The sequence below is a fragment of the Ylistrum balloti genome, unplaced genomic scaffold (genome assembly GCF_031769215.1).
Source record: "Ylistrum balloti isolate Yb309-2 unplaced genomic scaffold, AGI_CSIRO_Ybal_v1 Utg370590, whole genome shotgun sequence".
NCBI lineage: Eukaryota > Metazoa > Mollusca > Bivalvia > Pectinida > Pectinidae > Ylistrum > Ylistrum balloti.
Window position 1 is genome coordinate 1194953 of NW_026782366.1, and position 24231 is coordinate 1219183.

The window sequence follows — 24231 nt, forward strand, 5'->3', positions numbered from 1 at the left end:
TGAAAATAAAATAATAATTGATGAATATCAATGTTTAGCGGTAAAACATTAGACTTTGAAGATATTAAAAGCGAAAAGATTCAGGAAAGTAATTTTCTATCGACTGCCCAACTGCTCTACTATACTATACCAGCCAAAGTTTCGTTTTGTGATATTTTCTCCGTGATGACGAATATATAAATCCGTCTTCCCATGCTGACCCCTTGAAATATTTTGGATTCTAAACAGAATTCATTTAGATTTCATCACTGACACATCAATAAGATAACCGACAAAATTACAAACAGTAGTAAAACACCACGCGAACATTCTACGTGAACACCAGCAGGGATTACATTTCGAGTGAGTAAACAGTCTTATTCAGCGTATATGAAATGTATCGACGGCTGACGTGTTTTACTTCCGATTCCGTTACGAATAACGTTTCCCCGAAGTGTCATATCACTCGTATATGTCTTTATCACAGTTGTCAGACAATTAATTCTTAAGTATCATATATATATATTCGTTTTACCGTTATATTTAATGCATACTAGTATTCTTACGCTAACCGGAAGTTCACTTTTATATCCACCAGGATGATTACAGAACTCTACGTGGTTTACGTGAGGGATTGAATGAGATGTAATCGCATTGTTGTGGAGAAATAAGGTTAGTCACAATCCCTTAGACTCGTATTAATTTCCTGACCAACGCCGCTAGCCATCTGAATCAGGGGATAGTTCATCACCTATTCACCGCATTGTCATTTTTACTCGCGATAATACTCAATACACTGTATACATTGCAGTAGCTAGATAGTGTTCATATATAGCAAAGTCTAGCTTGCTTCAGTTTTGCTGACTTTTAATAAACATTGATGTATTTAGAGCTGAAATTTGAAATGCTATCGACTCATCACTCAATTCGATATGTGTAGGTGTTGTCCCTCGGAATGCGTTGTTTACATACGGAGATGTGTATCGCATACAATCGACCATGGTTCAGCGAGCAAGGACATGTGGTTATGTTGACAAATGAGGTTCCGTATTGCTATCACGGGTTATTCTGTTTCTTTATATTGATTCGATGCAGTAACTGTTCTTTAAAAAATTGCATTCATGGTGCTTTCAGTACGACAACAGTTTGCGACGAATGAGAATGATCAGCGCACTTGTACACGCTATTGTTTATTTCTGTATTATCGTAGCCATTACGAGGCTCTGCTGTTGGGTAAAGCGTGACCCGGAATACGGATTCTACATTCCGGATAAGTTACTAGCGGCGGTGTATATTTGTATTGATATAAATAGACATAATTATACTTACCTTTTTGTTTAGTAAATTGACAAATACCGCACCGTACTCACTCAAATTTAGATGATATTTATGAGAACTATTTTGTAATATTTCGTTTGATTATTTATGTAAAGAAAATACAAAAAACTTTTCTAGCGGACAAAATTTTAATTGAAGTTTTACAAAGTGATACACCATATTCAGTATACACACCATCCCAAAGTTTGACAAAACTTGAAGGGCATAGTGTTATTAAACTTTACTTTTATGCTTTTCGAAATTCTTTTATGAATAAAAGTAATCTATTTCAACTATTTGCATTTCTAATCGTGTTTGAGAATTCAATTGTGTATACGAAAAAAGGCAATACGGTAAATATACTTGTGCCATATGCTGAATAAAGTTTATGATAACCCTGCCTATCGTAGAGTGTATGTCATGCCAATCTTTGGCTAAAATGCAACACTGGGAAATATACAATAAACACAATGTAAAAACGCATTAAAATGATAATGAATAATAATATACCCTTCTAACCAAAATCCTTGTATTTCCTTTGCATAAAATGCCGTGAGTTAATACATTTTGATTCGGTTTTTTGGTATGTCTTGTTCTTGAGACCCTCCTCATCAGTATTCCAAAGTGTGAATGTTTAAAGTAAACGTGATGGTTTATTTAAGAGTGTCGAAAGGATTTCAGTTAGGGACGCCTTAATATCAAAGGTAACAGTTTACATATATAATATTTTATAACATTGATGTAGTCTTTCTGTAGTGTGATTAGTGTAAGGGGAAGATTGTAAACAGGCATTTCGACTGTGAAATACATCGATTATATTTAAAGAGAAATTCCGCAAACTCCAGGTACCCTGTATCCTGTAATCATGGAGTACCGCAAAACTACTTTTGGCCATGTTTAAACATTCAAGTCAAAGACATCGATTTTGTTGAATGTTAAACAACTTCTCAAGAACTGAAAGGATAACAGGTCAAAAATATGATTTCTTCGTGAATAACTACATTTGAACATACCGACCCTATCCTATATTCAAGGTTTCGATCGCACACAAAGTATTTGCGACAGGTAACAGTCCACGTGGCTGCAGTTAAAAAGGTCCTATGATCGTAGGAGTCATATTTGTTATAAGACTGAAACATGTTTTTGAGGAGATAAGTGTAGCAGTAAACATTTATCTGCCTTCCGTGAAGTTATAGGACATGTTCGAGATACAGGTAAGGTAAATTGCATGTATATACATAGGTATTCATAAACCAGAAGATATTTGTAGATATAATATAGAAATAAAACAAATCTGTACTAAAATACTGAAATATTACTCGTGTTAATCCAAAAACACACAGTTACATATCCTGTTCTGAATATCAGTCTAAAATGAAAGACATCCCTACGTTCACAAAATCAAATTTAGAAAGGCCTCGTAACACGAACACGTTTTGACAGTGGGGAAAACGCCGATTCCTGTATTACTACAAAGTTTTGTTTGAAGACATATTCAAGACTATAGCGATCTCTGCCCTCCCCATCCTCAACGCATTAGTGTTGTGGTGTATTAGCTGTAATGTAATATTAATATGGCTAGTGACATAAGAGCTATATCTCCTCTCCATCATGTTTTGTGTATGAATTACCTGTCGCAGTATGTTAGTCAGTGACTTTCTTACTCGAATGTTGGGATCACTAGTAAACCCACTTAATCAATATCTACAGGCACAGTTGATTATCTGTTTACTTTGTGCCCAGAGAACACATTTCCGGCAAATCACAGAACTCTTTTATTTCATATTCCAAATATTGAATATCTTGTCATGAAGATGAATGCGATTAAACTTTAGAATTATTTTACAATTTCCAGAGCTGAAAATGTTTAAGTTACACTGTGAAATTCTGGGATAAAGGTTACACCAAAAAAACACAGCTGCCACCTTTTTCGTTGCAACTTTACACCATCTTATGAGATTACACCACGTGTGTAAACTCACGATATTGGTGTAAAGATACACCAAGAAAGGAGGTATCGATTTAGTGTAGTCATTCCCTCTCAATGTAAGGTAACATTTTTAGATGAGGATCTAGTGTAAATTCACTCTCTTACGGTGTAAAGTAACACTTTTAAGTGAGACGGTGTAAAGTAACACTTTTAAGTGAGATTATGGTGTAAAGTCCCTCTCTTACGATGTTAAGTAGTAACACCTTTAGGTGAGATTCTGGTGTAAAGTCACTCCTTACGGTGTAAAAGTAACACTTACAGGTGAGATTATGGTGTAAAGTCCCTCTCTTACGGTGTAAAGTAGTAACACCTTTAGGTGAGATTCTGGTGTAAAGTCACTCTCTTACGGTGTAAAGTAACACTTTTAGGTAAGATTCTGGTGTAAAGTCACCCCTTACGGTGTATAGTAACACTTTTAAGTGAGATTATGGTGTAAAGTCCCTCTCTTACGGTGTAAAGTAGTAACACTTTTAGGTGAGATTCTGGTGTAAAGTCACTCTCTTACGGTGTAAAGTAACACTTTTAGGTGAGATTCTGGTGTAAAGTCACTCTCTTACGGTGTAAAGTAACACTTTTAAGTGAGATTATGGTGTAAAGTCCCTCTCTTACGGTGTAAAGTAGTAACACTTTTAGGTGAGATTCTGGTGTAAAGTCACTCTCTTACGGTGTAAAGTAACACTTTTACGTAAGATTCTGGTGTAAAGTCTCTCCCTCTAACGGTGTAAAGTAACACTTTTCGGCGAGATTGTGGTTTAAAGTCTCCCTCTTACGGTGTAAAGTAACACTTTTACGTAAGATTCTGGTGTAAAGTCTCTCTCTTAGGGTGTAAAGTAACACATTTAGGTGAGAATCTGGTGTAAAGTCACTCTCTTACGGTGTAAAGTAACACTTTTCGGTGAGAATCTGGTGTAAAGTCACTTGCTTACGATGTAAGATAACGAATTTACACCAATTTGTGATAGAAGTAACACCATATGTCGGTATACTATACACTTTTCTTTGTTGCGATTAATTTTACATCAGAAATGGTGTAACCATAAATTTTACACCAAAATAGGAGTTAATTTACACGTTAAAAACACCATATATGGATGAACGTAACACTAAAAGTTTACAGTGTAGTTAATTGGGAATGTACTTAAGTTGCGTTATTGGTATTTATTCAAGGAAGTACCATTGAAAATCCGATGGTTATTTAATTTTCAGTTCGTTCCGGTATTACAAGATCTGAGCAGGACTTGAGAGGCAGAGGCACGACGGTACGCCTATAAGACCCGGGAGAACGCCTGTACGCCTTACATAACCGGTCCCAGAGGAGGAGTATACTGGTTCGCCTTTCCGATGCGGGGATATCCCGACACTCAAAGTCTGAAATACCCGAAGGTAAATCAACAATGAGGACATAGTTTGTTTACGGAATAGTGATCATAATCATAAAGACGCCATAATTTATTTACAAACTAGAGAACGTTGATCACGGTATAGATTTCATTACGTAGTATGTAACATCAGTAACGGCACTGGTTGTTTACGGAATATCGAACTTAAAATACTACATGATTTTTTTATAAAGTATGTAATGTCGGTAACGGAATACCTTGTCAACAGAGTAAGGTATGTGACGTCATATTTTGTTTATCAGATAAAATATATCGACAACTTCACAGCTTTTGTACGCAGCACGGAAGATAAGTGACGGCACCGCATATTTACATAGGAAGGAATGATAAAATCGGTTACCTGTAACTGAGCGATATCGGGGTATCTCAATGTCGGGCAAAGATCCTGTTACATCCTAACCTCGGCGTTTTATCTCAGAATAAGATCCTGTTACATCCTAACCTCGGCATTTTAGCCGAGGTTAGGATGTTATAAGATCTTAGCCCGAGACTGAGATACCCCGATCTCGCTCAGTTACAGGTAATAGTTTTTTTCTCGCTCCTTCTACTCTGAAAATTATTCAATATTTGATCAGAGTTTGGCGTATATGGTGGGTGCCTCAAACTACTAACACAGCCTCTTCACTTATAAACAATGTCTGGATAGTGCCGCGTAAACAATATGTGCCGCACATTGTTTACCTTTCAAGAGTGCGGGGTCGCATTTTCTAATTAATTTTAAATATGATTAATTAAATAGAACATCGTTGGTATTTTAACAACATAAGCTACGTTTTTGTTGAAATGCACGGATGTAGGTGCCACCTACGCCTACACACGGATGAATACACCAATGCGTAAAGATTCAGCGAAAACGCACGTAAGGGTACTAGAAAGATCGTGCGAGATAGAAAAATCTGGGATGGGGTATTACGCTGGATATCCCTGTCTGAAGTTCGATAATATCCATGATGGAATAGCTTGTTTACAGAAAAAGTATTATCAACCACCGCATAGCTTGTTTACGGAGTAAGGAATATCAATGACTACACCATTTGTGTAGAAGTTTGTAATATTAGTGGCGGCATACCGTGTAGGGAATATCAACGGCGCCCATTTTTTTCTTTTTGGAATTAATTTTGGTTGTTATTCCACTGAATATCTTGAAATATGAAATATGGTACTGACAGGTATTAATAAATGTTTGTCTTTTTAAATGCATACGTTTTCACGATTTGAAATATTGCAGAATGTGTTGTTTTTTTTCACGGTGATTTTTTTGTATTGAGTTTTATTGAACCGTTTTCTGTTCATTCCTAAAACACACTGTTGGTTTTGAATTAATTAAACTCAACGATGACTCTATCTTAAGTGGCGTCTGTTAATTGTAAAAAAAGTTTGATTGTTCTTTTACTGAAGTCTTTGATTTGTAGTGATGAGCATGAGACGGAAAAGTCCGGGTTTGTACCAGTGAATTGCATATGTACAGATGGTCTTACTGACATTCGGACTACTACTGCTTTGAAAATAATTGCAACAAGCTCTCATAAAAGATTTATCTAGAATTGACATGTACATGACCCACAAATCAGTGAAGCAACATTCAAGATTGCTGCCATGATCCCCATCATAAGCATCTTGATATCATTATTCCTTGTGAACCTAGTGCGTTATACTGAGACAGGACTTTAAACCAGGCATGGTGTCTAAAGTAATAAAACAACATCAGAACCCGTAACCAAAATTCCTTCCATCCAACTGCTTTTAAATGTGTATTTATTGAACACAAGGTATTTACATAGTATGTGTTATAACACTGATACAGGGTAGTCGTGGGATAAGTCATATTATTATCATGCTGTTTTCTTATTGTGTCCGTTTTTATGTTCCAGAGAAAAAAATGGATACTCCGCAATACAGAAAAGAAGTAGGGATTTTGATGTATTTGAATTCTTTTGTAAAAGTATGGCATTTTCTCTCGTGTTTCAGTTTTAGAAAGTTGAACGGATCTACCGTGTCATCGACTTGTATTGCAAATGGAGTCTGGAACCACTGAACAGAAAATGGAAACCCTTACTGACGTGGAACATGGTTCTGACCAACAAGAACCACATATAGAGGTAGATGGCGATAACTCTTCTAATAAACCAGGGCCGGAGATACAGACTGATGGTTCTAAGGAATCCGAAATGGAAATACAGATTGGCGCCGTCTTTTCACTGGCAGTCAACGGTGACGGTAAACAAAATGAGACAACGGAATCCTCCGAATCGCGTACCTCATTTACTGGATCCACTGTGTCGGCCGATGAAGGTGATAATTTAAACACTGACAAGTCAGAGGCAGACAGTTATGTAACAAACGGTTTAAACATTGAAAACAATAGTATGAACACTGATCATGATGTTTCCGAAACTGGGGAGTCAAGCTCGAACCTCAATATTTTAGACAATTCAAATGTCAGTTCAGAAACGCCATCCCGTTCTCTTTCGTCGAAAGTAACAGTTGAAGACTCTGAAAGTATTGATTCACCAACGAGTACAAAATGTTTGAACAAAAGTAAGAAAAGATCCATGCTTAAACAACCAATTCAAAGTGTCGTTGAAGACACAAAGAAAGCAAAATATGTTGTTAAAAAGGAGGACATAATTACGGTTAAAAAATTCAGCTATTGTTATGTAAAGTTATTCGATGTTTTGAAGCATAGCGTTATAAAACAAGAAGTAATGAAAATGGACAAGAAAGCTGAGACGGACGCGGAACCGACAACACAGGATATAATACAAACACAACAAACCCACACTCGGAAGAAGAAAGCAAAGAAACCTGCAAGACTCACATTGAAAAAAAGAAAAAGGAAAACACCTATTCAAGACCAGAATGATCTCATCGAAGACGAGTCTACTCAGGAAACACCTTCAGTGGTAACACCTGTAGAGCATGTCGAGATCAGACCTAGCAGAAAGAGAAAATTCAATCATAACCTTTTCACAGACGCTGTGGTGTTTGATAGTCGAGGCATTAGTAATTTTGAGGATCATGTTATTATGAAGCTAGAAGAGGAAGATTCCAAGAGCCGCACAGCTCCGACATATGGATTCCGAGGAAGTCGGCCCCAAGTGGCTAGAACTAAAAAGAAACTTTGTCGAGTTAGAAGAGAGGACATGCCATTTATTAGTGTTAAACTTGACACGGAACAGATCGAAAAGATCGACAAGTCGAAACTGAATGTTTCAAAAGGGAGAGTTGGCAGATCTATCTCGTGTCTTCTGGATAGAAGAGTTCGCTATTATCACAATCTTCAAAAAATAAGCAGTGGTAGCTTCCGTATTTTGAAGAACAGATCGAAGAGCAGCTACTTAAAAAATACAGAGAAAACAATGAGGAAAAATAGATTAAAGGAAAAACTTCAAGCTGCAGGCAGTTCGAAAGTCACAACAAAGGAAAACATCGAGAAAAATGTTTCAACAAGGATAAAGATAAAAAAGGAAAACACTGAAGTTCCCACGCACGGTCAGAAAATAATACACAAGGGCGAAGGAAATGTTGGTACGAGCGCACGGTTGTTTTCCCAGAAACCAAATGTATCAAATCCAAACTTGCTAACCCTTCCGGTAAATGTGAAAATGGAACAAAGCGTAACTTCATCTCATGACAAGAATAAAGACAATTTGCTCCCAGATGAAGGTAGAGTAAGTCTTACCGGAAGATATAGAAAGCCAAGTAATAAGTACAGTTCTTTCATTACCACTTTCGATCGGAATTGGTACTCTCCAAAAACGTCTGAGAAAACAGCAGTCAACTTAGGTGAACCGTACATAGAAATGGACATTGCCGCAGACGCTGAATCAATAGTTCGACAACAACAACTAGGTAAAGTGTACAAAGTGTCCACTAGTGACGAGAATAGTGGTTCTGTTGAGATGAAGAATCAGGCACACATGCCTGATGCTAACGTATCAGTATCGCCGGCGACCTCCACAACAGTTGTCGAAAGTTTGGTACCGTCCATGCCAAAGAAAGTCGAGTCGAATACCTTACCAATGCCAAATGTCATCAGAAAAATACTACCAAAGGATATTGTGAAACCCATGAAAAGGAATCCGACGTTGCCAATGAAACAATCGTCCATGGCCACAGGTTGTGCAAATTCAAGTCTTTTCAAGAATACTGTCAATGAACTTGCTAAAGTACAAAATACTAAGAAATTTTTCCAGTTGCGCGTCGGTGACAAAATGGTGTTAATACCAGCCGATAGTGGTGATCTTGTTCCGAAGGCATATGTGATTGATATAGCAACTAACCCTTCACTCATGAAGTCGCCAGCTGAAAAACGTTCGCAGATCGCTGAAGCTTCCTCGAAACAAAGTGGTACTGGTATTACAGAAAGTGTAATAAGTAAGAAGAGTGAGTCGATCGAGCGAACCTCTGCGTCAGCAAGTTCGATTACTTATCCATTTCCACAATCGTCCAATCAGCAAGTCACTTCAATTACATCTGTTGGAGGTGATAGCGGTGGTTTGATTACTATAGATAACGACAACAATTTGAACAAATCTCTGCTCTCACCCCCAATCTTGTCGCCTCAAAAAGAATCAGTGAATTTTCTTTCAATTAATTCTTCGAGCAATCCACCTGTGTTAAGCCCGAAAGGACCATCTTACCCGACACTGGGATGTGATGATGCAAAACCGCCAGTTCTTCATCAGGAATTTGTCTCTCGTGAAAGTGAAAACCCAAATCCAACCCATATGAAAAGCATTCTACCTAAGCTTATGAACGGCTCAGAATCTTCTTGTTTACCAGTATTTACTGATGGTCATTCACCTCCACGTATCGTCGTCAGTAGTACAGGGACCGACACTTTAATCGTGAAGAAAGAGCCTGCACATTTAAGAAACTTTGAAGCTGATGTAAGAACAAAAGATACTTTATCAATAAAAGCAGAAATTACAAACTCATTAGACTCGCAATCACACGATTTTAATTTTGACAAGAAAAGCATTAACGTCACTCTCAATGGCCCCCTTTCAGAGACAAAATGTGAAAACAAAGGAAGTGAAAGTGAAAACTCATTGACAAAAGCTGTATCAAATGAAGGGAGTGACTTACATCATGAGATGAGATGTTGTACCACACATTCTTCATCAGACGGTACTAGTCATTCGGAATTGCTGCCGTCAAAGGAAGACCAAAAACATTGCCCTACTGAAAAATCTCCAGATCAGAATACAATCAATTCTAATTTTGACTCGACAATTGCTGCAATCGATGACATCAAAGTTGATTCTCAGTCTGAAGGTGTTTCCTGCCATCGCGAACCAAAAGATGGAGGTCGTAACCGAGACATCTTCGGAATCGAAACAGTGACGCACGTTCCAGCAAATGAAACTATGGTTCAGGAAAGAATAAGAAAACTCCGGGAAAGGCTACGGGAGAAGCAAGCAGATTTGGACAATGTCCGTAAAACATTTCGAATCAAGAAAGAGATTAACGAAGAAGAGAATTAAATGAAAAGACAGAGAGAGAAACAGTAATATATATTTTGCCAACGTCCCATATATCATTTTTGTGTACATCGTTTAGATGTCAATGTAAAGCCGATATTTCTGTATAATAGCATTTTTACTTGATGAAAGATACTTGTATCAGTGTTGAAAATTGATTGAACGTAATTTGCGAGCCTGGTACTAAAACGGTACTGTATCATTACCTGTACGTCGCATTTGTTGGTCTGGATATGAAAGTCTGATGATGGCAGCCAATGAGATCGATTAACAGCAAGATTAGCAAAGGTCACGATGAAAGATTGATTCTCATGATGCTAATCAGAGAAAAAATATCTTAACACCGTCGACCGTTTTAATGAGCGGCATTCATTTGTGCGAATGTATGAACGGTTACTAAGCATATTTTATGAACGTGTTTTACGAATGCTAAGGCAACGTATTTGAAAAGACGATAATTCACTGAATATGATAAACAGGTACTGATGTGCATCGTCCATTTCTTCAGTAGACGTGAGGAAACGTTATTCCCAATATATGTCAATTTTTGATGTTTTATTTGTCATTGTTATTGTCATATTTAGGATGTTCTGTTATTGATGTTTAACAGTGACGTGTCGAACACTGGGTTAAACTTTTAAAAAGTAGATATTTGGGTGTACATGTGTAAACGTTTCGGCTTGATATAAATCTAATCAGCAAGTACTAATTGTTAAGCTATAGATTAAATATATTTTGCATGATAAAGTATCACACTAGAATTATAGCACTTCATGCAATATTTCTGGAGCCAAAATTTAAGAATTTCCACTGTCAAAGTAAGCGTAGTTTTGTAAATGTTTTTGAATTTTCAAAGCATTTTATTTCCTCGTTATATCATGTTTGGTGACACCTCTCGTGTCGTCAAATGTGTATTTTGCGTTAGTTGTAGATGTGATAGATATTATAAAAATGTATGTCATGGTCTGTTAATATCAGTTCGTATCGAAACCTATTTTTGTAGTATGACTATTATAACTATTTTCAGTGTTGCATTCTTATAGGTAACTAAATAAATTGGAGGTCAGTTATGAAAGCAATTTTAGGAATTATAAGAAGTGAGAGCAAATTTTATACGGTTACTGACTAGCTTTTCAGATTAGTTACTGCAAAATTGCTGTATTTGAAATGAACTATTCAAATTCTTTGAATCGATCCAATAGTCTACCAATTTGATACACGTATTGCAATAAGCTGGGAACATTTGTTTAGTATACTTAGATCAGTCAGTATTAAGGCTACTGGGGTTCTTTTGAATACTTGAATGCTACAATGACGACCCCCTATCGATAACTTGCAATGTATATACTTTTTTAAAACTGAAGTTGGGAAAATGAGCAATAATGCATTTTGTTAAAGTGAATGCCCATGGTCATTTTCTAGGTCACAGGGGTCACGTATGTAAAGATTGTTAAATAACTTTCAATAATCAAAAGGCCTAGGGTACTGATATTAAGCCTGTGATTAGAGATGACCAATTTTGTTTATATGATTAACCTGCTAAAATCTTCAATCCCTTCTTTAAAATAGAAACTGGCCAAGACTGTTTATATTTATTTTTAAACATAATTGGTTATTTGATGAAAGGTTACCAAATTTATCATAATGATGACCTTGACCTATTCCAAGGTCTCTCGAATGAGTGTGTAAGGAATAGTTTACATATTTTTTTTATGAACCAACAATGTCTTCCTTGTAAGCTGTAGGGTAGTTGAGCAGTTTAGCCTATTTGGCATCTGTCTTCAAACTCCGGAATATTTTATTGTAAGATTCTCTTTAAATGAATTGCCAGTTAGATAAATGTAGATATATATCAGAAAACATGATTTTATCTCCCTTTCATATTACGTGCAGCAAAATACCATGTCTGTGGAATTTTGTCATTTTCAAATACTTGATATATTTCATTTTCGTCGACAGCATTTTGCCGCCATGGTTTTGTAGGAAGAATTTTAAAACCGAATTTACGTGGATTGTATTACACCGTATGTGATGTACAGTATTTCATTGACATTTTTTCCCTCCTTTTTGACTTATATGGCGTCTCGGTCTGTCTTTTTAGAAAATAATAGTCACGATTAAAAACACGAGCACATCGTGAATCGTGTACTATTTAAATACACACATGAGTAATGAAGTATACATAAAAAGAAATGTAATGGAAATGTTGTTTAGGTCTGTCGTAACTCCTACTCATACTTTGGTAGATCAGTTTTCATTTGTGTAGACGAGTTGATACGTATTTCCCAATTTGACGATCTTGTTATTACAAACCTCAATGCTTCATTTCTATAACTATAAATATGAAATGGAGTCAACTGTTGAATATACCATTTAAGATAGTACATTGCATATTTGTCTGTAAATAATTGTATATGTGCTTTAATAATCGATTTCAGGGCCGGTTGATTTTTTTGTAAGCCTCAAGTATCACGTTCAGCTGTTATAAACATCATAATTACTGACATGAGTTTTTATTGCTTAGTTAATATCCGACAGAAATTAGAGATTTGGACGTTAAAGTACTCGCCTTGTCTGTCCATTCGTCTGTTTCTCCGTGAAATCTTGCAAGCACAACCGTTCACTCTTCACGTGATATATTGCTTTACCGATATGAAGAGGAGTGGATTTCCCCATGAGTTACGGTCCTTACACACTCTTGCTTAGAAATGTCGTAAACGTTACTTCTTATATCGCTGAAGGTATTTTTTACTGCAAAGGACATGATTTAAAGATGTATATGGAAGTACAATTCTACTATGGCGAATTCTGTTGTACGTACGTCGTATGTCCTTTGGTCTTAGAATTTCTCATTTTAGGTAGACCTAGTGGTTTTAACAATGATCTAATCTAAAAATGATTTATGAATGTAAATAAGATACGATACATTGTAGTACCAAATTAGCTTTATTAAATAAACACCATCCACAAAACAACTATATGAAACACTAAATAGATTTTCACTCATGAATACTTCTTAGCATACTTGATACTTAATTCTATATAAGCCAAGAGAAAAAAATATAAAATATAAATCCTTCAAAAATAAGGGCATTAGCATATTTAGGTCATCTGACCCAGGATGACCTACAACTGTCGTTTTTTTCGTCGGTCGTCGCGCGCCGTGCGTAAAATTTCCAATCAAACGACTACTCAGTAACGAAAAGACTAAGGGTTCTTTCATAAGCCTTTTGTGTACTGGGGTAAAGGGCTACGGAGTTAGTAAAAAATGGATGAACTTGACCCACTTTCATGGTTATAGGAGTCAAATGTGTAGAAATCTTCGAACGACATCTCAATAACTAAAAGGCGCAGGGTATTGATGTTAGGCCTGTAGTGTGTTGGAATGAAGAATTACCTAGTCTATTGAAATTAATGAATAGCACATCTTTAAAGAAACAATCGTCATATGTGATAAAATTTTCACATGACTCAATAAGTAAAAGGCCTAGGAAGTTGACATGCTTGGATGAAGGTCTATTAAGTTTTATCAAATGAATTACCGCGACCCAATTTTGAAATGTGTTAAAATGTTTAAACGACTTCTAAATAAGCAAAAGATAAGGATGCTGATTTTGTTCCTGTTGCATGCTGGAATGAAGGACTACCAAGTTTGAAAAGAAATGAATAACCATGACCCTCTTTTAAGGTTACAGGGTTCAGATGTGTTAAAGTCTTTTCAATAAGCAAAATATCCCTGTTATTGATATTGGTTCGGTTACTTGATAGATGATTGACCGTCACTGATGTTTAAAGTGTTCAGACTTTAAATTTTCTTCAATAATCCTGGGTCACGATATTAGTAGCATGCTTGAAGAATAGGATTTCAAGTTGACTGGTGTTTTCGTCATGAACTGGCAGTCTTCTGGGCTTTTATCGCGTCTAAGTCAAATGACCTTTATTCACATCAAATTTATATCAACTAAATATACACTGTACATGCATTTTACAACTATAACACTGTTCAAGATATTTAATTGTTTGTAGCTTCACGTGTTACTTATATATCAGTTGGATGAGAGCAATATCTACTGATGAAGAGCCTAATTAACGGTAAATTATAAATGTAATCACACTGAAATTTCATAAACTGGACACAGCAGCATGATACTCCACTCCATTACACTGAAAACGGACTGAATAGTTCCTGCCGTGACCCAGTTGAAATTAAAATTGATATTAAAGATAAAGGCTCAAAATACCTACTGAATGGTTTCTTTTGACTGAATCTATATCTGATGTCCGAACCGACCTCATTTTCGAACAAAATTTTACATGAACGCAATTTACCCAAAAATCTTAATTCTTGTGCGTTCTGTCGTCACACCAAATGACTTCATTAGGTCAGTATTGCTCTGAAATGACATTGACCTTGTTGCCAACAGTTACCTATATAACAGATGAATTATATATTTGCAATTTAGTATAAAAGTTTGTTTTTGTATCGATTATGATTAACCAAAAGTAATCGACAAAAATGTATAATCTAGTTTAAAATTCCATCTGAATTTCAAGGAGAAATTTCACATATTGCCATCTTAATGTAAATACCAGTAACATGGATCAATACTGAAATTATAGAATGCAGCCAAATTACAGTGGGGCACAGCAATGAATAGTAACAAAATGGTTGTTTTCTGTCGATATTCATCAATGTTAAGATCAAATGATTTAATTTGAAGAGAAGGCCGATTGTAATGTTAAATATTGTCTATTACCAAAACTGAGAAACAGCTATTTTAACTATACCATGCGAAGGCGTAAAATATGTGTTTTAATATACAATATACAGCTCGACTCGAACTTGCCTCATAGATTGTGTTCTAACAAAATTTTGTGGACAAATGGCTCGAAAATTCACATTGAACACGTTTCGATATACTTAACTATGTTTCCCTTCATTAAATTTCGAATCTTCCAGAGAATCACAAAATGTTTGCACTGTCAACCTCACATACAGACAGACGACAGGTAAAACAATGCAGTTTGTAATAGTTTACCGCTTGAAATCAACATCTTTCAGGGATTTTCAGATGATGTCAGTATAACTGACAACTCATTGTGAAAACAATTGCTCACTTCAAAAGGATAGTTGCAATATGACGTTCTCTTATGGAAAAAGCAGAAACAGATGATTTAAGCCAATAGAGAGGAAATACAGTACCTTATGTAATAAAAAATGACATTTTCGGCGGCTAATAATGAAGTGCAGTGCGATACTTTATTTACATGACGCAATTATGCAACAGATTTTGTGAAGTAAGTTAGTTACATATGTATAAACCTTAAATCAAAACATTACTCATTACATTACATTTTGTACCTATTTTAACTCAAGATTGATTAATACACTTGTGTATTTCGATAAAATATTTATTGAAAAATAAAATAATACATTGTCCAATTTTTACAGTTTCTGAATACAATATCGTAAACTTTTCTGAATACTCAAATGTTGATTTTAACTCAATTTTAAATAATTGAACTAAAAGCTTCTAGAATTATTCAGCTCAAGTGTTAACTCAATTATAATGACAAATTCTTCTTCTTATAAGAAGAAATTTTGCTCCTATTTTTCAATTGTCTCTCCGCAGTTAGTGTCAAATGTTTCTTCATTCCACAGGACTAAACTATAGTCAAATATCAAGGATGTACAATATGTGTTTATGAAACACTTTGCCCCCGGTTGTGACAAAATTCTGAAGTGGGACATTAAAACTGTACTTTAATCATCAAGAAAATACCAACATGACAACATTATCATAATCCAAACTCAGATTCCTTAAAACTAGGGCAAAATATGAACAAATGAAAGATTTACACGGAGATTCATGAAAAAATGCAAGGAGAAGAAGACCAAGTGTTCCGGAAGAGTAAGCGTCTTCTGCTTCCTCGACGATACTTGCCATGTAAACTTTGGTAATCTAAGTAAGTAATGTGCTGGACATTTGCTTATTGCATGCACACTTTGTGAAACACTTTAATCATCATTGTGGCAACTATTTCCTTTCTTTTAATGTAGGTCAAAGATCACGGTCAAGGTCACATAGAGATTTTTTTTATTCCACCTGAATGGTCTTTGTCACAAGGAAAATGCATGCCAAATATGAGTGCCCTATATCTTTAGGCTGCAAAAGTTGTCAAGGTTAAAGTAACCGCAATATTTCGATCCGGGGGCATAAAAAGCTTTAATATCCTCAAACGTCACAAATGCTACTCACTGATCCTTTAGCTTTCTCAATAATTGCCGATATATGTCTGATTATACACGGGATAAACAAGGAAATACCAACAATAATAACACGAAAAACAGAAGTTCAATAAACTAGGGCAATATATGGGAACAAGGTATACAACAGCAAAACCAAAAGGCATTCTAACGAGCATCAAACACGTCCAAAATTCATATCGCACAAATATATAATACATACCTCAATGAGATCGATATGACGACCGTAAAACGTCCCCATAATTTTCATCAACCTGCATCAATTGAAACCCTATGTTACAAGTTTGTCAGTCAGTTGACGACTTCTTGCACGAAAATCGTGATGATGGGAACAGGCCCTTGAACATCGAATCAGCTGTGACATGTACACACCATAGGCTTGCTGGGTTGTTGTCAAGATATGGAAAATGCACAAAAGCAAAATTGGGAATGGAGTCAGAACCTAATCTAATCCTGGTTACATACATACATCATACATACATACATGTATTTGTTTCTTGACGCTCACGTGCCCAAGGTACATGCATTCTCTGTGGTCCATCCTAATAAGCTAGCCGTTGTAGCATAATTGTGTTAGAATTATTATTACAACAATTTGGTAACGAAATGGTAGGTACAGCATCTCTTTTTATCTTGCGACATATGTGCGTTCATATTTACCCAACAACCTTTTTGATATTGTGATGCTGATGTAATTTGTTTTTAAAAGAGTTTCTATGCCAGTCCTTGAAGCCTTTGTGGATTGTCTTATCCAACCCTATGGATTAGAATATACGGAAAGAAATGCGGGATATCTACTAAATCAACACAATTTATTTTTCCTTATGCTCTGTTGAATATGTTGAATGAGCATCGTGAATTTCCCCCCTTTCGGATGCCTGTCGCGATCTTCATTAACAATCACTCGTTAATCAACAAACCAGCCTACCGTTACAAAGGTGACTTTGTTCCCCCTGTTCTCATGTTCTCCCAATGTCCAACGTGTCTCTTTCATCTTTCCGTTTGTTGTAAGGATGATGATTCGCCAGTATGGAGAAAATGCAGGATCAGTACCGTCTCCGAACTCAATCCACCGGAAGAACTGAGCCGCCACATTGCCGTCATTGTCGATGTCTATGTTGTCCATGGTGATGATGAGACGAGTTAAAGCGTCAATGTGTACAACGCATCGAAGTCTAGATCCTGCTTGAATTGCCTGTTCTAAGTCATGCTTAGATCCTTTTACAGCAACACCGTTTTCATCTGTTCTGAGAACAAGATTCCAATTTCTTGTTTCTAGAATCCATGAAGCAGCCATAAATGATGTCTCCTGTCCCACCCTATCCGATGATCCAATTTTGAATAAGTCAACTAAGGACTTTCCATTGGTAGAGAGTTGCACCAACTTCAAATGTGCTTTGTTCGATGGGAAAGTAGCAGGAGATTCAGTGTCGATCTGACTAACCATATGGGCCGTCACCATACCTTCCTTTGTCAGGATGGTATCCGCTTCTATTGAATAACTGTCAAAAACGACTCGGACTCTTTTTGCGAGAAGAAGGAGATCAATTAATGATTGCAAAGACCCAAACGTATAATAGCCAGCTGCATTATGTACATATGCCACTTTCCAACAATAATCTATAAACCAGTCCATGGCAGCAGCAGAAGTTGTTTGCGAAAGCAGCTCGTAATCGCCGATAAACCAGCGCGTTGCGTCATACTCTCCCACAGTCGAAAAAAGTCTTATTAACCAGTACAAAGGTTTAAAGAACTGGAAACGGTTGAAGGTTTCTATGTAACTGCCTACCTTCCAAAACATTTGGCCGAATACTCTACAGTTACTTCCACCAAGCTGGGTCTCGATACGTGAAGGATTGTATGAGCTTATCACATCCGACTCGTCAATTTTGTTACACCGTATTTCAAATCCCTGTTTAGCTGCAATAATAAGGTCTGTCAATTCCCCACAGGTCGATGGGTTGGTTTTACTGTTGCAGTACACTGGATTCGGAAAGGATTTCTTGTGTTTACTGTGAAAATGCAAACATTTCATTAGTCTCATTTTGTGTTTTCACATATTTCGGAAATAGGTGCTGAATCGAATATGGAACAAAGTTTACATAAATATTATAAACATGACTATAAGTTGAATAGTTTTGACTAAACAAGTTTTATTTTACCTACCGAACGAACCAAGAAGAAGCGCTAGAATATTCTTCATTTGGGAGATTCGAGATGACACCAATGTAGGTCTTACTGACGTAAATTTTACCAGATGTGCATATCTTAGTAAACTGCCAATGCATATCAGATTCGAATGTATCCCAATTTCTTTTAGATAAAACGAATGTTGCAGAACCGCACACAGTGCCTCTGTTGAAGATGACGTCTTCCGCCTCCATGTAAAAATTGGGTTCCCGGTGAATACGTATGTATGAGCCATCCTTTATGGACGAAATCAGCATTGCTAAGTCACCAAACAACACGCTACCATTAGGATCTACTTCAAGCACTTTCTCCCATATTTCCTCGCATGAGCCTGTCGGAAACAAACAATCTGTTGTAAACCTAGACGACGTGCAGAAAATAATTCTGTTTCATAATGCTACTTTCTTAGATTGTCCAATATGACTACTATGGTAGATAATACGCCTGTTCCGATTCAATACTGACGTTACACGCTTGGTTAAGTTTTTTTGGATATGAGATCCATATAATCTTTTTCTACAAATATACTATTTGCACATGACGGAATAAATACTTTGGTTCATAATAGTCACAACATTTTATTAATTCTGTAAAATCGGAATATTTGATAAATCATTTGATTAATGTATTTACAAGCTAAGTAATTGTTTAAATAGCACACACGACTTAAAATAGATCTTTCTTTCGATGAAACAATCACTGCAATGATAGCAACCACTTTGACCCCAACGAAACAATCAGTAAATGTAGCCAAAATTAACAGAAGGATCATTACAAATTCCTTTGCGATATTAGGACAGGTTAGGAGCATTTGCATTTTACATATTTCCACAAAAAACCTTTTGATATCATACATACCGTTTTCCTTGTTTATGGCGCTTCCCAATGTGACAAAGGTATTTACAACGGCTGAGCCGAGTTGCCCAGCGGCAGTGGAACATTCGCCAGTTAATTTGTTGAAGGATACTATCCGATTTTTTCCCGAATGAGGCTGCATTAATGCTAGGCACTGTATAGAACTATTGACAACAACGCTGGTCTGAAGTGTGGTATCAAATGAACAGTCCGTTTTTCCACCCTTTTCCCAATGTTGTTCGATCACAACTGACTCCGCTATGTCGGTAAAACACAAAAAACATTAAGCGATTAATATACAATCTTTACAACAGGTGCCGTTAGACTAACACAAAACAATTGTGGTCCAAACTGCAAAGTTGTTTATCTATTATTTAGACAATATGAAAGGGAAACAATTTACAAGTTATACCGTATATTGTTCAGACACACACAATCAACGTAAGACTTTACGGGATTGACATTTTTATAATTAATCGTGATACTCATTAGAAATATTTGAGCTCAAATACAATTACTTGGTATGCCATTGAGAAATACCAGGAAGTGGCCATGAATATACATGCTATACTTTATGTAAATAGTCTGTAAAGATATTGATATAGAGGCAGAATATCCTTATCATCCTGTATTATTCATTCTATTGTATATTGTTATATACTAAACGAATGGTCCTGTTTTCTGCTGACTAACCTTACCGGTTTTTTCCAATTTATATGTCAATAGAAGTATAACAGTTGACACTATTCATTGTTAATCATGAATGAGCGAAGGGTCGCGCCTTTTGATGTAAATAGGATCTGACACTGAAATATAATAGTTTTTATGAAAATGAACAAAACATAACATGGACATATATCGACATTATCTCAATTCACACACTGCAGTTCAATGAAAATAGGGTTAAATATGAACTAAAGAACTATTTGCATGTAGTTTTGCTGGTACATGTACGATTGATATATTTTGAGTGTTAATTTTGCATTTAATACTCTTATATGTCAGCAGTTTCAATTTGTCACAAAACAGTTGTTAACTCTAACGTTTTAGCAAACGGGGCCACGTGTTCAATAAGAGTCTCTTCTGTTTCTTGACCAACCGAAGAAAGCAATGTTATGTTCCAATGAGGAGAACAACGATAGAACCACCAGGCACAATAACGAGCATCAAACACGTCCGATTTTATATCGCACAAGGAAGATTCACAATGAGATAATTATTCCGCTTGTAAACTTCCGCATACTCTTTATCTGCCTGCATCTCTCGAAACCATGTGTCGTGAGTTTGGCTGTCAGTTATATCGTAAACAAGCCCTTTCAGTCGAGGATGGAAAATGCAGCTTAATGTGTTATAAGAGTGTAATATTTGGCTCGTCAATTTTTGAATGAAAACATTGCAAACAATGAAGTATTTTATCTTTTACCAATGGGCATTTGATACTAGTTTATCTGTCTTTAAATGGCACCAATAAGATAAGTGGCTAAGTTTAAAGAAGATGTCAATGGTAATATTTTATTAGATATAATTTTTACAAATAGAACAACAACTTAAGTTACAAAAACAACGTTTCACTTGTTGGACGTTAAATGAAATTCTGCAAAAGGCATTTCATGATGCTCAAGCTGATGGCAATATGTATTTTGTACCCATGGGTGATCCTTAAAACTCAGAAAAAGCTAAGAAAACCAGGATTGATAATCATGTCCTGAATATAATATGTTGACGCAAGGGTGAGTTGTTTTGTATCAACATGTATGGGTGATTTGTTGCATCTGTTCCTGTTGTTTACAAATGATTCAATTACTTATATTTGGTTTAAACAAAAGAATACCAGTATAACATTGTTCAGATGCTGTCGAAGCATACGAAGTTTATTAACGTATCTTATGTTGCTTAAGTTTAGACAAAGCTTACTTTAAGATGGCGTAGAATACAAATGTGATGTAACCATATGTAATTTTTTGAAGGAGACAACTTACCTATGCAAAATATCATCGCAAATAGTGGTACTGGCAAAACACAAACACATCTTTCAGCCATGGCGATTCCTGTTAGAAATGGTTACAAAAATTGCGTCTTAGTTATCAGCATCTCAAACCTCACTCTCTGTAGAATATCTATTAAAAAAACAAAACAATTTGATAATGCGTGTAATAGGTTTTCTTTTTAAACGACCATAAAATAGTAATTACATGAAAGAAAGGAATCAACGGAATCACTGACGTTGAAAGATAAGTCTAATGAATATTCTACATCAATGCAGTTTGGTACATTTTCCCCTCGAAATATAGACCACAAGTACGATAGATTTAATAGAGTACCAGGGTATTATAAGCTTGAAAGCAGAAAATCCAAGGCAAAAACAAGAGTTCAAGAGTACATCTATTATTTATAAGGAACACGCCAAAATTTATCTCCACATGGCAATAATAACAAGATGTCCACAGGACCTGTATCACTCACCTGCTTTTGTTTGAAAGAGAAGATATCAAACGTGTGACTTTTAGTCATCTCATTAGATCCAACTCTTCTATTCATAAGGAGCTAGACAAACTGGAATCCACCCAAATATGCAGCAGAACAAATTTGGTAAAACCCCTTTATTCCTATAGAAGAAAGATCAAGAAAAGGAATCAAAATGTTTTTTTTTTAAAAATGGTCGAAAACAAGAAAAATAGTAGAGCGCATGGAAGGAACATTACAGATGTAGTGCTGATGTTACCTTATTAATATCTATTCAATACAGCACTTTCAAATTACTCGTGTAATCAGCCTAATTAAGTATACTTTCTTTTTTTCAGTGTGATCCATTTTTACAATTTTACGAGTAATCGGCAGAAGTCTTTTTTCCTGAAAACTTCGTTAAGGAATAATTGAGAGAATAAAAGTTTAACTTTTAGAGTTAAAAGGCTTCAAGTAGTGCGTAATACTACGGAGAACTCCTGAATACTATATATATTTCATTATCGTACCAAATATTGCACATATTCACTAACAGTCTTTATTCAATCATTCACTAAAGTAACTCAAAATATTGGCATACCTTGTCGAACTAACTGCGCCCCTCTGTTGGCCGACTTGATTTTGTTTTCATACGAGACTGAATTTGTTGAAGATCTTATCAAAACAGTTCATAAAGACCAAGTAAATTCGTTTAATTTCACTTTCAGATATACTGATGACGTCTTTAAATAAACAGAAATTTACTGACCACCAAACTAAGAACTCAAAAACACGACAGACGTCATTTTCCTACAACGAAACGTGAAAATTCCAATTTCCCTATTGTGAATTTTCTATTGCTGGATCACAATATCCCTGCATCCTATTATTAGGTGTTAACGTGTTGATTCGATCTTCAAGGGCATGTTCCCATTATCACGATTTTCACCTGACTGACAAACTCCTAACGCGGGGATTCAAAAGATGCCGTTCGAGGAAAATGATGGGGACGTTTAATGGTCGCCATAGTGAGCTCATTGAAAAAAAATCTATTTCTTTGCATAATATAAAGCTGGAAGAATTTAATGCTTGTTGTTTTTCCTGTTGGTTCCGTTGTTGTTTACCTTGTTCGTAATTGAGAACGTCACAGTACTTACTGATTGACCAAGGTTTACATGGCGGGTGTCGTCAATGCAGCAGAAGACTGGACTTATTCTCATGGTACTTTTACATGAGTTTCGATGTAAAACTTTCTGCTGTTCATATTTTGTCCCAGTTTTATGGAATTTGATTTTGGACTATGTTGCCATGCTAGTATTTTCGTATCTTAATTTTATTATTATTTTGATTTCTGATGAAACACTTTGAACAAAGAATGTGGCAGATCTTGAGCAATTTTAAATTAAATTTTAAACCAACAAACATACAAAATACCTTACTGATATCTTATCATAGTTTTTAATCTGAACTTAAACTTAACATAAGCATGCATAATTGAGCAGAAAAATCGCTCTATACCAACAGACGATTGTCAATATAACATAAAATATTATTTATTCCGTTGTCATTTGAATATTTGTATTTTCAAAATTACAAAAATGGCAATAAAGGCTGGAACTTAGCTTTGTTAATATATGCACACCATATCAAAAGGAACTTGTTGTTGAGCTCAACGGATGCAAAAATTACGGCAAATTTTGGGTTGAGAATCTTTTGTCTCTTATGACACACCAAATCACTGTCGAGATATCCAAATGTTACTGTACATCAGACTATATTCAAAACTTCAATATTTTATTGATGCACCAATCCACAGTCCAAACATCAAAACGAAAGTATACACTAAATCACAGTTTCGAAATATCCAAGCAATTATGTACACCAAATCCCTCTCTTAGTGTACACAAAATTAAAGTCCGAACATTCAAGCGAAACTGTGTAACAAATCACAGTTGAAACGTTCAAATGAAACATTAATATTCGGAAAGAGATCTCGAACGTAGATATGAATAGGCATATCAATGAATTATTTATCATACCAGTAATTGTTATTCAGTATCATTACTTGTGTTTCTAACTCTGTGGGTAAGGGTCATAATTGATAACGAAAGCGGATAGGGGAGTATATCAGAAAAAATAATACTATACTTCTAAGTCACTTTTATCAGATAAAAGGAAGCTTTTATTGACACTACTCGTGTTTTGATATTAACATCCCGATACCCAATATCATCCATCAAGTAAATTCTCAACCTAAAGTAACTCATATTAACGCAGGCTATATTATGCAAATAAAATCGGATA

At 35.7% G+C, this 24231-nt stretch overlaps 1 protein-coding gene across 1 annotated transcript; it reads left to right on the forward strand.

The window, feature by feature from the left end:
* Positions 1-582: 582 nt before the first annotated feature.
* LOC132556779 (uncharacterized) lies at positions 583-11911 on the forward strand. Its single transcript, XM_060221220.1, has 3 exons — positions 583-651; positions 4493-4669; positions 6655-11911. The coding sequence occupies exon 3, from the start codon at positions 6702-6704 to the stop codon at positions 10173-10175; it is 3474 nt and encodes a 1157-aa protein (XP_060077203.1). The 5' UTR covers positions 583-651; positions 4493-4669; positions 6655-6701; the 3' UTR covers positions 10176-11911.
* Positions 11912-24231: the final 12320 nt, after the last annotated feature.